Below are 17,433 nucleotides of genomic sequence, written 5' to 3'. Positions count from 1 at the left end.
CATCATAATAAAACTTGTCCAAATACATAATAAAATCATCTCGGCTCAAACAAGGTCGTCTAAGACTTCATGCAATTAATATAGGAACATATACCCCAATGTTACATCCTATTAGAGTATTGTGTTCCCGCGTCCTCTAGCATGAGGTTTTCCATAGCCATTCACCTAACCATCTGCTCTCACGAACACAAAGTTCGAGATCATCATAGGATCCAAACACAAATAACACACAAGGAGTGAGTTATCACATTCCTAACTAATAGAGAGAAACGGGACAACATATATATACATATCATATAAATGAGATACAACTTACTTAAACATAGCTCATGTTATTCCACCACTTTGTCGCGTAACATCACATCACAACACAACACGTCTCATTCATTTTCACAACATTCACATACTCAATGATCAAAACACAACATCACTAAGTCAATCAATATCGATCAATACACAAGTGTTATGCAACAGATACACTAAGACTCAATCCTATATGCAATGTGATACTATGTCAATGAAAAATCTCGTCAGGCGCCTAGGAGTACATGACAAGACAAATCACACACTAGTGAGTCAGGTCACTCCCACTAGGTAAAATCATAGGGAGACCAGTTAGGGTCACGTTGTTTTGTGAGAATGCTCCAACCATGTGGGATAGGCATAGGCTTAGAGGAGCACTCAAATCGGGTGTATTTACCCCCAAGGCCTACATTCCAAAGAGTTCGTCAGGGCCTGTCCCTCCTAATTCAGGTCCAACCCAGAAAATATTTTAACACACAGACTCTATCTATGAACCGTACAAAACACACGACTCTTCAATTGTTCTCAAAATAATTTTATCTCGTCGCGCTTATGATTAAACTCGTCGGGTCCCCTCAGTGGTTCCCATCACAATACTCGTCGCGCATTAACTCGTTGCCCTTAAAGGGTTTTATAGTCGTATGATTGTACAATTCATAGCTCACAACCCAATGCACACAACATTTCAATGCACATATATATTACAAGTCAATACATACTCAATTTATCACATACACTCGGTCTCAATCACAATGGTATAATCTCAATTTAACATGTTATCATACCTCATGAATCATATGCACTTTACTTATGAACTTGCAATACACACGATTCCTCAATTGTTCTCAAAATAATTTTATCTCGTCATGCTTGTAATTAAACTCGTCGGGTTTCCATAGTGGATCCCATCACAATACTCGTCGCCCTTAAAGGGTCTTACAATTGTGTGATTGCACAGTTCATAGCTCACAACTCAATACACACAATATCTCAATACACACGTATTTCGCCATTCATCATATGTTCAATTTGTCACTTACTCACAATTTGAATCACCATTTCATAATCTCAATATAACAGTTTATACAAAAATTCTTCTCACAACATGGGGAGTACAACCCCTCAAACAATTTCACATAATCATGTTAAAATCAATGAATCAAAATCTTATGTCAAAAACACGAAAACACCAAGAGTACTCAATTTTATCAACCAATTCGAATCAGGACATCAATTGGTGCATCAAACACAACAATATCGTATTTATAATCACAAAGGAAAAATTATAATTTAATAAACATCCCAAAATAAATCCCAATTTGATCCCCTAAGAATTCCTACACATGTTCATTCTAACCCCAATTGCGATAAACTTATCTCATACCTCTAAGCGGGTTCACGTGTGTATTCTGATAGCGATAGAGACATCCCTAAAAATTTCCAGAGATTCCTCAAGTTTTTCCTCTAATTTGCTCTCATAGGGTTTCCAAGTGTTAGAGAGAAGGAGAAGAGATTAAAGCCTTCATTTTGTACTGTCTTCGTGCGATTCACTTTTCTCTCTCCATGAATATTATTTCGTAAATCTCAATGGTGAAGGTGTGCATAAATAAATTTTGAACCAGGTTTCTAAATTTCACGACGATCCAACGATTAACGAGTCCAGGATCTAAGTTTTATTGGATAAGTTTTGAGTCTCTGCGGGAAAAGAGAAAGCTACGATGCGAAGGACATTTATCTTAGCTATGACTTTTTTTTCACAATCTTCAACGGTGAGAATACTTGTAAATGAGTTGCCAACCTGCTGCTGAAATAGTACGACGATCCAACGGTTAATCAGTCCAAGATCATTGTTTTACTAAGACAGGTTTGAGTGCATGTGGGAAAAAGAGAGGGTTTTGGGAGGAAAAAAAAACGAAATTGGGAGGAAAAGGAAGCGTAGAGTCTATGTGAGTCTGAAAACTGACCTAACATATCTCTATTTATAGCTAGGATACTCACAATCTATTATTTACTTTATTTATTTATTTTTATTATTTTATAAAAATGAACTCTATTTTATTTTCTATCAAATGAATAAATCAAATATTTTTTTATTTTCCTTCAAATTATTATTTTAATACAGTTATTTCTCCTTATTTATTTAATTATAAAAACCTCACTATTTTTTAACTAAAAAAACTTTTTAATTTATTTACGAAAAATAGGATGTTATAATACCTAATAAATGCATCAACTTTAATGAAAAATGAGTGTATATATAATTAATTGATAGACTTCACAATAAACGAAAGATATAAAATAAATTAACTATTAATACATATGAAAGTGGTAACATATTTTTTTTTCCACTAACCATGGCATAGTTACGAATGACATAAGGTCCAAGGGAACAATTATCGTTTCTTTAGTTAACCTTTTAGTTTGACTTTTTGTCAATTCTTTTCAAATCTCACTTCTTCTCCTTATTCTCTTTCTCTCTTTCCCTCTCTTTTTATTGAGAGGGAATTCATACAGGTCTTTGACCCTTTTTTTATTCATTCTCAAAAAAAGAAGAACACTCTTTATGGGACAAAATGCTTTGCCATTGATTATCCTCCCCCTTTTCTTTACATCATCAAGTTCAACACAATTCAAAACAGGTGCCAACAAATATTCACTAGGCTCAAATTAGGCAACTAAGGGAAATTGCATCTTACAATTCAAACAAAATCTGAGTTCAAAAGAATGCCCACTAAAGGCTCAACAGTTCAAAAAAAAAAAAATGCTAAGAATCATTCAAGGATATGCAGTCATAATAGAAAATAGAATCGTGCCATCAAGTGGACCATTGCAAACATTGAAAAAGGATTACAAACTCAAAGCTCTCCTTTATGTAGCTAGACTCAATGGAAAAAAAAACTAACCATTTAGCCTATTCAATGTTCTACCCTTGGAGAAAATTTGAATGCCAAGTTGCAAGTTAGATTTTTTTTAATGAGGTTTCTAAAAACAGAATTCATGCAAAAATTGACACATCAAACCAAGATGAAATCAGAATAATGCATGAGTATCATCTTGGTATGGCTTAAAGTTGGGGAACATAGTGATACCTTCCCCACACTTACACAATGTAGTGTCCTTAATGCATTCAAATTAGAAATGAAAATAAGCACGAAAATGGAAAATGTACTAAAACAAAGACAAAAACATAAAAGACTAAAATAAAAACCAAACCCATAATTCCACAGGTTGCCTCCTGAGCAATACTTGTTTAACGTCCCGAGCCTAACAGATTAAAAAGCAAAGAAACTAAACCACCCTTGAACATGGTGATTTTCCCTTTTGCAATGATTCTCTAGTATAATCACCCACTTCATAGCCAAGAGCTTGAATGGTGGTGCCAACTCCCTTTTTCATACTCATCATAGTCTTTCCAGGATCTTTTGGAATGATGTTCCTTTTTAGAGGGTCTTCTTTTTCCACACTTGGGTGAGACTTAGCCACAATAGTCTTTATCTTGTTTGTGGCTTACACAATATTACACATAAGAGAGAAGAAGGAGTTGTTTGTTGCATCAAACACTCTAAACACTTTCTCCTCATCACCTAGCCTCTAAATAAGTTTCCCTTGTTGGACATCAATCAAAGCCCCTCCTTTGTAGAGGAAAGGTCATCCCAAAATAATTTGAATTTCTTCAACTTCCTCCATGTTTAGAATCACAAAATCAATTGGAAAAATGAATTTTCCCACTTTAACCAACAAATTTTCCATTATTCCTCGTGGATAAGTAAGAGTCATGCCTACCAGCAAAAGAAAAATGTTAATGGGTTGGGGTTCTTGTAACCCTAACTTCTTATAGACACAATAAGGCATAAGATAATGCTAGCACCTAAATCACATAAAGCTTTATCAATTTTCAAGTTACCAATAGTACAAGGGACTGAAAAACTCCCTGGATCCATAAACTTAGGTTGGAACTTCCTTAAAATCACAACAGAACACACTTCATTGAGACCAATTGTAGCAAAGTCCACCAACTTTCCTTTATTTGAAAGAATTTATTTTAAATATTTGGATTACTTTGACATTTGAGCAATTGCCTCAGCAAATGAGAAACTGATGTGCATCTATTTAAGCATCTCAATAAATCTAGAAAACTACCAATCCTTACTCTTGTCTTTTAATCTTTGAGGGAAGGGAACATTTACCTGATGAGATGTTAATACATATTTCACACCCTCTTAGTTTTCCCCTTGGTTCTCTTCAGTAAGAGCCTCTTTTTTTTTTTATGGTGGATTGACTTTCTCCTTCTTTTTCAACTTTGTCATAGGACTTCCTCTCTTGTTACTTAAAAAATTCACTTCCTCCTTCTTAGGATTGACTTCAGTTTGGGAAGGAAGTGTGCCAAGAACTCTTTGAGATACAAGGGCTAGTATGTTAGAGAGTTAAGCCTCCATGAGCTTCATCTGTTGGTCATTTTGAGTTATGTATTGCATTAGTGTCTCCTGCATGTTAGGTCGCCTCTCCTCTTGTATAAGCCCTTGATTTTGCAAGTGTGGTGGCCTATACAAGTTTTCATTATAACCTTGCCTGTAATTCTACCCTTGATTGTAGTTGTTGTTGGAGTATTGTTCATAACCACCATTTATGCCTCCCACAAAGTTAATCACATCCATGGCTTAGGACAACTCACCACCCACTATGCATTCTCTTGGCCCATGGACACATCCACACCTACCACAAGTGTGGTAGGGAGGTGCAAAGTTAGAAACCTAAGACTAGGTCTTCATCAAAGTCTTAATCTGCTTGGACAATGCTTGAATATGTTGTCAAAGGGCAAAAGTAGTTGCTTTAGTTTCCACTTGGTTGATCGACCTCTTCATGATTCTCCTATTCCTATAATTGTTGTAGGGATTGGAGCACATGTCCCTTATCATCTTGATGGCATCAGGTGTTGGCTTCAACATTAGATTGCCTTGCAACATCAAGACTAGTCCTATTTTGAGACGACACTCCTCTATAGAAAATATGCATTATCCTCTATTGACTAAACCCATGATGTGAGCAACTCCTGAAATCTTTCCCAGACTTCTAGTAAATTCTCATGCTCATTTTGAGTCAAATTTCTAATGTCCCCTTGAATCTTATCAGTCTTCATTACAGAGAAGCACCTTTGAAGAGAGGGGCTGGAACATTGGGCCCAATTAGTGATGGTGTTCTTTGGAAGTACATCAATGCCTTCGTATTGCAGACTACAAAGCGGATAGTTCCTTTCCAATTTGTTAGGGGAGACAGGGTGATATTAGTTTCCCCTCCATTGAGGATTGCATGACATAGACCAATGAACTATGTGATTAGTTTAACAACAATTGTCATTATTTATGAAATTGTATAACTTAAGTAGTTATCTCATTTGTTATGATTCCAATTGTTACTTAATTGGCTTGTGTGCTAGAGATTTCAGTTAAATAGTCAGCTTTTATTATCTTTATAGCACAAGAATCATGGCACGCTCATAAGTCATAATAAAAGATTTTAACTATTAAGAGAGTTTAACTCATTTAATTGAGTAGAATATGTGAGTTGTTGTAAATCCTTAATACCTGTATTTGATAATGTTATCAATGATGGATGACAGAACATAACAAAAGGACAAAATTCTGCCATATAAGCATGCCAATGCGGCCTATGGCGTCACCATAATGGACCTCCCTTCACAAATTGTTTTTGGCGGTTGGCATAAAGCTGTCATATCATTTTTCCATGGCGGCCATAGTGCCTCCATTTAACAACACTTTGATTCTTGCATATAAAAAAAAATGATTTTAGCTGCATTGTGGAGCTGTCGGTACGTATTAGTAGCTTCATAAAATGTGCAGGCCATGATTCTTGATGTCTTCTCTTCAAGTGATTTTGCTTTTAGTTACAATAGAAGGTGTGTGAAAAGGGATGGTATTTAAGCTCGGGGTGATTGGATAAAGTCTTTTAAAGAGTCTTTATTATAATAATAATAATAATAATAATAAGTTTTTCAAAAGTAAGACATACACTTTATAGGGAAAGTGAGCAGTTATAATCCTGTGGATTGAAAAATCTAAACAAAAAAAAAATGTTGTGATTAAATATATGTACATACATGTATAACAATACTTTTTATTAGGTTATAGCTTCCGTATTGTCCAAAGTAGATATCACTTTTGAAGAATTAAGTTTATTTATTTTTTAGGTTTAATTATCTATTTAGTCCTTATAATTTATAAATTTATCCATTTTAATCTATATTAAAATTTATAAATTTATCCATTTTAATCTATATAATTAATAAGTGGATTTTTTAGTTCCTAAAATTTACATTTTAATTTTCAAAAGATCTCTATTTTTAAAATTTTTTAACTAATAGGGTTAAAAGTTTTTGACGACAAAGATCTTTTGGAATTTAAAATGTAAACTTGAGGGATTAAAAAAAATTTACTTATTAAACTTCAGAAACTAAAAAATTCACAAGGACTAAAAATGATAAATTTAAAAACTATAGAGACTAAATGAGTAATTAAACTTATTTCTTATTATTTTTAAATAAAATTTTTGAGAAAAACACTAACAATGTTTCTTTTAAGGTTTTTCTTTATTATCTGATTTGAAAAACACTTGAGTAAATCAAAAACAGTTTTTATGTCTGTTTTTAGAACCATCTAATTATTATAAAAATTTGTAAGCATATTTTTTTAATTAGAAAGGCACATTTGTTTCGAAGAGAAAAAAAATCACTTTAGTCTGCCAACCATGATTTGAAGGATACAGGCAGAAACCTCCACAAACCTCTGTCAAAAGCTTGAAGAAAAAAGTTTGTTTTTTCTTAATTACTTTTAATTGTTTATTTCGGTCCATGTGTGGCATAATATATTTTCATCAATCTTTTTAATTCAAGAACTAATATAATAGTATCATACAAATTTAGGGACTAAAATAGTAATTTATGAAGAAATATACAATAGAAATTATGCTTTAAAAAATTGAAAACATCTGCACAAATATATTTATAAATACATGGCATATAAATTTATATTTTTACATTGTATATAGGTATAAAATCATAAATACTCATGGGAAAGTCTTATTTTTTTTAAAAGATATTTGTGTCATCTTGTCATTTGAAAATGGATAAATATGTTTTTGGATCATACATTAAAGAAAAAATATTTAAAAAATGGTATGGTATGCAAGAATATTTCAAAAAAGAACTTAAATTTATGCTTTAAAAAATTCAATTATATCAATTTAAATGCATTTATAATACACAAATTTAAGTTTATGCGATGGTTATTTTTAAATGACCAAATTACTTATTTATTTTTCTAATTTAAAAATATCTGACGAAAAAGGTGTAAAACAAATAACGTAGTTAAGGATAATGTTTTTAACACAAAATTTGATTTTTAAATTATATTTAAGATGTATTAGTATAAAGAAAACAGTGATAAAAATAATTGTATAGCATATGGTATTATAATACCAAATTTTTAATGTTTAAATAATGAAAATGCATGTTAAGCTAAAGAACGTCCTCTTCTGAAAGAGAATTTTTTAATAGAATATTCTTTTTTTTTTTTTCAATTGGAGGGACTGAAATGGAACATGAAAAGCCGTCATGTGATTTGAATCCCAATATTTACATATTTTTTTTTTCAATGTACCTAAATCACAGGACTGCTAACTCGCGAAAGGAACGTGTGGAGTTAGCCAACACAATATAATAAATGCAGAAGCTTTCCTTGATTAAGAGCGTCATGCCCCATGCATGAAAAACGCGTAGAGCATTTTTCTGTGTCGCATATTGCATTTTGCATAGCATGAAATGAATTTAGCCTATGCTATGTATTTTATAATTTTTGGTTACCCTTCTGTTGTGTATGGCACAAGTAATTAGTAATTTGAACTCTTTAAGCTAATATTTGATATGGATTATATTAAATTTCTGGGTATGTGAGGAGAGTAACACACTTATAAATAGAAGAGTTCTTTTTATTAACTAGTACTCTACATTTTTGAGAGATTATTAGTTTTACGGCCACCGATGATAGATATGTTTGAATCTAATTCTGAATCTAAAAAAAAGAATTTAGTTTAAAGTCGAGAAAAATATTATTTTAATAATTTTCTAATTATCATGTATATTAATTTCTTTTCTATAAAATAACAATAATTACAATATTAACTTATCTAAATCGGTGATAATAGTTATAGAGGCTTTATGGTATACTTCCAAACATTTAAGAATTAAAAATTTTGATATTGCTATTGACAAGTCCTGTGTTCAAACTCATTCAATTATTTATCCATAAAATAACTATACCAAAACTTATATTTTTGTGGCTATGATAACAACTCTCTTATACTTATATTTTAGTTTTTAACTAAAGTGCACTCCTGGTCTTTGAGTACTCAGATCTTCTTTAAGAAACCCTTCAAATCAAAACAAATATTCGAATAACCTATGGCAATTGCAATGGCAAAGTGAACATGGAAGACAAAATTGACGGAGCAAACTATGCCCAAATTTCCCACCTTATGTTACCTTTCCAAAAACAAGAATAGCTAATTAAACCCTCGGTTGTATCGATCGGTATCAATCAATCAATCGCTTTTGGAAATCTCCGAGCCACCATTGTCATTGTTCACACAGTCACTCATACCAAACCTAAACTTGTCTCTCACCCTCTAACCTTCTCCACGTACGTTTCTATGTGACCAAGTGTACATATATATATATACCCGCAAAACACAAAACCATGCAACCAATCTCAATAATTAGTTGCTAATTAATTCTTGGTACACATACCAAGAGCATAAATTGATTACAACATTAATTAGGTGCTCCATACCATGGCACTTTCAACCTTTCCAACGGTGAACAAGTGTACCTCTATTGGTAGGGAAAAGCACACGGTGGTTGCGGACATGGATGGAACTTTACTCATAGGTCGAAGTTCTTTCCCTTATTTTGCTCTCGTGGCCTTTGAGGCTGGTGGAATTCTTAGGCTTTTGTTCTATGTCTTGGCTTCCCCTATTGCTGCCTTGCTTTATTACTTCATCTCTGAGTCCGCAGGCATTCAGGTTATCATCTTTTTTCTTTTCTGTTTATGATTGTTAGATAATTCTTTTTTCCCGTAAATACTTATCAGAGAAGAAAATTAGAAGATAAACTATATTGAGTTTTTCATGATAAAATCAACTCATATAATTTAATTTTTGGAGAACTTGATTAAAAAGAATTATTATAAAAGTTAGAACTAAGATTTTTGAACATTTCACTTTTCCAAATACCCGTGTTAACAGTCGTTATTTGTTTCTATTTCTCCTTATATTACATAATATTATCTACAATATTTATAATTTTTTTATTTTACATCTCTCATATATTCATAAGTTTTTGATTTTTTAGTCAATAATACTAATCTTTGATTCGAGATTTAATTACATTTATATTAAATTAAAAACTCTTCGATCTATACCATTTTTTTTTGGCATTCAGGTTCTCATCTTTGCCTCAATGGCTGGCATGAAAGTGTCGAGCATAGAGTCAGTGGCACGTGCGGTTCTTCCGAAGTTCTACGCTGGTGATGTTCACCCCGAGTCGTGGCGCGTGTTCTCATCATGTGGGAAGCGTTGTGTGCTCACGGCCAATCCGAGGGTGATGGTGGAACCTTTCTTGAAGGAATTTTTGGGTGCAGACATGGTTTTGGGCACTGAGATTGCGAGCTATAAGGGAAGGGCAACTGGGTTGATTTGCAAGCCGGGGATACTTGTTGGGAAGAAGAAAGCCGATGCTCTAAAGAAGGCTTTTGGAGAGGAGAAGCCAGATATTGGGCTTGGAGATAGACAAACAGATGCTCCCTTCATGGCTTTATGCAAGGTAATTAACACATCTTCGCAACTATAGCTCTTGCTCTTTGTCAAACAAAAACATCTTTGATAAATTTTATGGTATTATTGAAAATTTAAGCTAATTTTGTTCCATATGTGTAAACTCATTCAATTGTTGATAAATAAATAAGTATACTAGCTAAAACCCTAAGATTCATTTTTCTGAATAGCATAACTTCTTTGTCATCTCTTTGATTTTACAACAGTCTTCTTGTTTTCCACATTGATAAACCACGGATTAATATCAAATAAGTAATTCTCAAAATGATTTTATGAAATTTATGGTAAAGCTAGATTTTGATTATGGGTACAACAACGTATTGGTTTACTAAGATATCCAGAGTAATTATAAGTTTGCATCTCAATATTCTTTTACAACTGATCACTAGCTTCTATCTCCCCCCCTCTCATATGCTATTAATTTAGAAACTCTCATCATGGCCATAATTGAAAAGGTTTATAAGAAACGATTTTATGGAATAATGATTCTTACATATTTCATCTTTTAAAATATTTCTCATTTTTCTTTATTTTATTTTCTTTCTATCACGTTATTTGACCTATTATATTTATACTTTTTTTTCTTCTTTCTGTCACTAGTAAAATATTGTTTATTTGTCCAAAAATCATTAATATACATTTAAGAATTTTTTATAACAATTTAAAAAGTATTACATTTGTGTGTCTATGTATCTGTATTAGAACTTTATAATTTCTCTTGTTTTTTGTTGTAAAATTATTCTATAACATTTCTCAAAATCATTATTAATTGTTTTTATGCATGCAGGAGGGTTACATAGTCCCACCCAAACCCGAGGTGAAATCAGTGTCAACAGACAAGCTGCCAAAGCCCATAATCTTCCACGATGGAAGACTTGTCCAGAAGCCAACACCTCTCATTGCCCTCCTCACAATTCTCTGGATGCCCATAGCCTTTCCCTTAGCATGCCTTCGCATGGCCGCAGGTTCCCTCCTCCCCATGCACTTGGTCTACTATGCCTTTTGGGCCCTTGGCGTCCGTGTCATAATTAAGGGCAACCCACCCCCAAAAGTCACAAAATCTAACCCTAACCCTAACCCTAACAACAACAACGATTCTGGGGTTCTCTTTATATGCTCCCACCGCACCCTGCTTGACCCCATCTTCCTCTCTGCCGCCCTCGGCCGCCCCATCCCCGCCGTCACCTACTCCGTCTCTCGCCTCTCTGAGATCATCTCCCCCATCAAGACCGTTCGCCTCAATCGCGACCGTGCAATTGACGCCGCCATGATCAAGAAACTCCTCCAAGAAGGCGACCTAGCAATATGCCCTGAAGGGACAACTTGTAGAGAACCATTTCTTCTTAGATTCTCAGCTTTGTTCGCCGAACTCACCGATGAACTAGTCCCTGTGGCCATGGTGAACCGCATGAGCATGTTCCATGGAACAACTGCACGAGGGTGGAAAGGGATGGACCCATTTTACTTCTTCATGAACCCTAGTCCTGCTTATGAGGTCACTTTTTTGAACAAGTTGCCCAAAGAGTTGACTTGTGGGGCAGGAAAGTCAAGCCATGACGTGGCCAACTACATTCAACGAGTTATTGCCGCGACTTTGTCGTACGAGTGCACTGGGTTTACGAGGAAGGACAAGTACAGGGCACTTGCTGGGAATGATGGGGTTGTGATTGAGAAGGGCCATATTTTGAAGGCCAACAAAGTTATGGGTTGCTGAATTTTGTACTTTCTTTTGATTTTACACTCAATTTCATGGCTTGAAAGGTAAAAATAGGAGACCAAGAAATGAAAATGATATTCGACACGGGTGTTGGTGAAATAAACGAAATAGTTAAAGGAATAGGAAGTTAATTGTATACGAAGATGTCAAATGTGAAAATAAGTTTTATACAAAGTTGTTGAATTTAATCTGTACTCCTTTTTTAAGGTTTTATTGTGGTCATTGTCATATTTAGTTTTGTGGTTTGAAAGGTGACATAGTAAGAGATGGAGAAATGAGATTGATGTGACTTTGTGAAATAATTAAAAGAAAAGGAAGTTATTATGTTGATTTATATTAAAATATGTGAAATAATTTGTTCTTGAATTTCTTTGTACTAATGATGATAATTGTTAGAGGGTTGTAATTATTATGTGATTGTTTCACCAACATACGTGTTGAATATCATTTTCATTTCATGATGTCCTACTTTACCTTTTAAAACACTAAATTGAGGGAAAGTTATGCCGAGATAATTTACTAATGTAAGAGAGTCTTATTTTATGTAGGGAATGAGTATGTTGCTAATATATGTGTAGGTATATGTGCAATTGTTTGATTTTTACGTAAAAGGGACTTGGTATCCCTTTACCAATATTCAATATATACATTTTGTTTGGATGATAGGAAAAAAAAAAACAAAATGATTATATAAAACCAAATGGTTAATTAAGTTTTTGCTTCATGAACTTTTTAATATTTTAGGTTTTAGTTCTTAAACAAAATGTTGACTGGTTAAGGTTCCTAATCTTTTATTTCATTACATGTATCAGTCCCTACTGCTAGATTGTGTTGTTAAGTGTGATGTGGCGGCTTCTAAAATTGTCATGTGTCATTTTAATTATTTAATAGAAATTCAATTTTTTTATAGCTAAAAATTGTCAAAAATTGTCTCAAAATAGTGGTTACTATGTAAAAGTCATTTTCTGGTTGCTTTTAGTCGCCAGAAATTGGTACACAACACAACATATTTGTTTTCTTTCCCAATCAAATCCAGAACAAAATAACTTAAGTCAAATACTATACAACACAACTCCATCCAGATGAAAACTCATTTTCAACTTGAACCAACAAAAAAGAAACAAATTCGTAAGAAATCAACCTCTAGAGTCAGATCTAAGCCCAAACGGCTAAACACAAAAGTAAAAGCAGATCCAAAAATCCCTAGATCTCGTCGGTGAGAGTGTCAATTAGATCTCGTCGGTGGCATTGTCAATCCAGTTTCGTTGATAGTGGCATTGGTCATAATCTTGTCGATGTTAACTGGAAACATTAACATTAGTTTTTTAAATAACCGATGTTAACGTTGGCAGTTAAGATCGGTTTTTTAAAAAATCGATGTTGTTCGTGTAGGTTAACATCGGTTTTTTTAAAAAATCGATGTTGTTATTGGGAATTTTTTTTAATACACTGTCTGGTTTTTCAATAAGCCCAAAAGTTAACCTGCAAATTTGAAATCAGACCACACAACACAACATATATAATTTGCATTCAGTTTTGAAACAGTTTTTTAGCAGAAAAATTCCATGACAAATTTATTAATAACTATGAATAAAGAATATTCAATGTTAAAAGGAAACATGAATTGTAAAAAATGTAAAGCAAGCTAGTAAACTAATTAAGTAAACTAAAATTACAAATTTGTCTAACACCCTAAGCTTCATTTCTAACTTTCAGATAATACTTTGCCCACTGAATGCAAAGCGCCTTCAATCTCTGATTCCAATGGTCTAACATCATTAAAATACTACATGATAAAATAAAACATAAGTTAATAATATAATACCAATCATAACAAAATCAAATTTATTTGAAATAAACAATTATCGTTTCCCAATTATTCTTGAAACTTCCTAAGATTATAGTTGACATCCAATGCATCACGTAATAGCCACACTCAGTGCTTCCTTTTTGTTTATTACACTAAATACATAATGAAATTTAGATATTCAACGTTAACTACAAATTACTGTACACAGACATAAAATATATACAAGTAGAAGCATTGTTTAAATCACTTACTTTAACAACAATCCACCTAGCACCAGCCTTGGATTTAGGTTGTGGAGTATCGTCAAGTCATTTCAAAGCACTATTGAATACAAACATGGATGCTTATTGTACAATTAAAATACTGATGTTCCTGACTAATGTTAATGCAAATGTATTGAAAAACAACACTGACCTATTAATTATTCCTTTCAGCTAGTTGTCTGGCCTATTATGCAACGAACAAAACTAGACGACAAGATTTTCCTTAGGCAAAATGACAACCATTTGCCAATGTGCACTGTAGTGGAGACCAATATAGGTTATTCTAGTATTATACATTATTTAAATTCATTTGTTCAGTTTAACCTACCCATCAGGTAGGCTCCTAGGTAGACATCCCGCTTTGAATTCTGCATCCAGTTCTTCATGTAACTTTCTGATTCAAATTGCGATTGCCTAGATCTCTGGATAGACTGTGGCTCGAGGAATCCATACACATCGGAATTCCCCACTTGCATACTTGTCTCAGTTATATGCCTATTGTTGTTAAAACAAAGTAAATTATGTATGAATTTAAAACAATAACATAAGTAATTAACAATAATCTAAATTGACTTACAGAATCCACAATTGTATAATAGATATGCTAAGACATTAACCATTGTGTGCTATTTCAAATAGATCTTCATGCTTTATGTACACGGTAGCATTCCACATAACCTGCAATGGCTTCAGAAAAAGTTATGGGATGGTCAATGTCATTAGATATAGGAGATCATCGACCTTATGATCCAGCCTATCTGTAGGTTTTGCTGGTCCCACGGCTCCCTATTTATCCAACATAGTTAATTAACATAATTTAATTACAATGAACAATTTAATTGAGAAAAGAAGCATTTAATGAAATTGAAATACTTGTTCTGATAAATGTTTGACGAGATGTGTCGGCCAAGCAAGGAAGGTGTTAAGTGCCTGCCCCACTAACTTAACCTCTTGAGTGGGTACAGGAATGAGAGCATCTGCATCTTTAACCTCCTCAACACCGACCTTCACTTGATCATGCAACAAAGGGATGTTGTGAACGGTTGTGGATCCCTCATAAACTCTTCCTAGGGCAACCAGGCGGGGAGAATTTTCTTCGATGTACAACCCGCATTTGTCTAAGTCACCTGTGTATAGATCGTTCCCCAAGGGATCAACACAACTCTCTTTTGTGCTGACACGAGCATCTGAAGGACCAACCTCAGGCTCAGGAGGTAGTGCAAGTCCCTGTGATTGCATCTGTGACTGAAGCTAGGATTGCATCTAGCTGAAGGATAACATTAGCTATCAAGTCACTTTTTCTGTGATCGACTCCTCTAGCTGGTCCCTGATTTGTTGAGTCAGCTGCTCCAGGTCTTCGGGAGCCATGGAGGAAGACGTGCGAGAGGTCCTTGGAGCCGTTCCAAAGTATTGCTTGATCGTCACATTGGCTCCAGTAGCACACACACGACCGGGGTGTTCTGGTTGCCCCATGGCAGCAGTCAGTACATCCTGACGTCCATGGGCGACAAATGAACCATGTGATGCTTGCTCCTCCAATGAGTCCTATAAAGAACACATTTATTGGTTTACTCAATCACACAATAAACATAAATAATTAAAATTATTAATTGAAAGTGACTTACAATCTTCTCAGCAATTTGCTTTGCTGCCTCAGACATCATCTGGCCAGTTTTCTTCGTGCGGGCCATCTTCCATTTGACGTGTCGTCTGATGGGAGAAGAAGGATCAATCATGGTGTCATTGCTTTCGGATTGAGCAGTTTCCTCCAATTTTTTCTTTGTCTTCTCATCCATAAGCTTCTTTTCTAAATATTCATAACCCCCACGAGACAACACGTGGGGGTAGTGTTTTGCTTCTGGATGGCCTGTGCCTTTTTCCGCACATCCTGCAAAAATTCAACATTAATGAAACTCATCATTTCAATGTATTATAGTAAGTGAATTTAAAGTTGAAAACAATGAAAATCACAAATTAGATACCTCCCACAAAGGGTCTCTGCGGCTCTGACAAAATTAGGCTCATTTCTCCTTGCTAATGCCGTACTTTTGGCATACAGTGTCGTTGACACTTTCCTTGTCAGCTGCAAGTGCCCATTTCAATGTCAAATTAGACTTGAATTGTCTCTATCGCTCCCCCATAATCTAAAGTATTTTCTTTTTTGTCCTCTGATCAGATGCTTCAGGAATATCAAATTCAGCCTCAAACAAAAAAATTCATTGTATTGTTACTAAATTACAATTTTGTTATCAATGAATAAAATCAAAGATTTAACTAAAATACTTGAATATCCTCCCATATCAAATCCTTATGAGCAGTAGAGACTTGCTTCCAATTCTCGTATGTGACATAGACCTTATCATGAGCGACGATCCCCAAATATGTTCTTAACTTCTTACTGTGGGGACCGTCAGCCTTCCCGGTCGCAAGATCGACATGGACTAGCGGGCTCTCTGCCCCAACTAGTCTAGTCGCCAATGATCTTAGCGGTGTGGTGTTTCCTATGCTCTTCGAGGTAGATGGCGACTGTGATGCTGCACTAGGAGGAGGAGGAGGAGGAGAGTTGGGTGGTGTAGCCATTTGCCTGTAAAGAAAAAAACACTAGTTAATTAACATTATAACAAAACTGAATAAGTTATGTAAACGAATGGACTGAAATGAAATACATAAGAAAATTACATTAGACGATGTTAATTAATTCTCCTTCATCATGATCATTATGATTAGCATGAACATCATTAACTTCTTCTTCTCCGACGACATTAGGCGACATTTGTGTGGACAAAGGACTAACATAAGTATCAATGTTTGAATCATCATCTTCAACATTAACACCAATTGTTTTCCCATGTAGAACCACTGACCACCTTTCATCACTAGGGTCTTGAACATAAAATACCTATTTAGCTTGTTCTGTCATGATGAAAGGGTCATTCTGGTAAGCGAGTTTCTTTAGATCTACCAACGTAAATCCTACATCATCGGTCTGCACACTGATGTTGTTGTCAACCCATTTACATTTGAAAACACAGACACTAAATTTGACATAGTTAAGCTCCCAAATTTCTTCAATGAACCCAAAGTAAGGGATGGAAGCTACACAGGGATTGTCATCATGTACACTAGCGAAGTGTTGAGATTCAGCCCTTAGGGTGACCCCATTATTTTGCATTGTACTTTTCTCGTCTTGTGCTTTTGTATAAAAGGAATACTTGTTTATATTGTATCCTTGCCAAGTGATAACATTTCTATTAGGCCCACCTGCTAGCTTTCTTAATGTTTCAGAAGCATTATCATCAGCAAAAATTGTATCTTTAAACCAATCTAGAAAAGTCTTGTTATGCTTTTTCAAGACCCAATTCTTTGACATTTTTGGATTACTTTCTTTCACTAAACCTTAATGCCGAAGTATGTATGGCAAAACTTCATTACTGTTA

At 34.3% G+C, this 17,433-nt stretch overlaps 1 protein-coding gene across 1 annotated transcript; it reads left to right on the top strand.

Annotated features, from left to right (window-relative positions):
- The first annotated feature begins 9,081 nt into the window (after positions 1-9,081).
- Positions 9,082-12,260, top strand: LOC114402972 (glycerol-3-phosphate 2-O-acyltransferase 6-like). The gene is made up of 3 exons (XM_028365687.1): positions 9,082-9,396; positions 9,815-10,195; positions 10,994-12,260. The coding sequence occupies exons 1-3, from the start codon at positions 9,166-9,168 to the stop codon at positions 11,918-11,920; spliced, it is 1,539 nt and encodes a 512-aa protein (XP_028221488.1). The 5' UTR covers positions 9,082-9,165; the 3' UTR covers positions 11,921-12,260.
- The last annotated feature ends 5,173 nt before the right edge of the window (positions 12,261-17,433 follow it).

The sequence above is a fragment of the Glycine soja genome, chromosome 20 (assembly GCF_004193775.1).
Source record: "Glycine soja cultivar W05 chromosome 20, ASM419377v2, whole genome shotgun sequence".
Classification (NCBI taxonomy): domain Eukaryota; kingdom Viridiplantae; phylum Streptophyta; class Magnoliopsida; order Fabales; family Fabaceae; genus Glycine; species Glycine soja.
The sequence above is the reverse complement of the archived record's forward strand: the minus strand, read 5'-3'. Positions and strand labels throughout refer to the sequence as shown.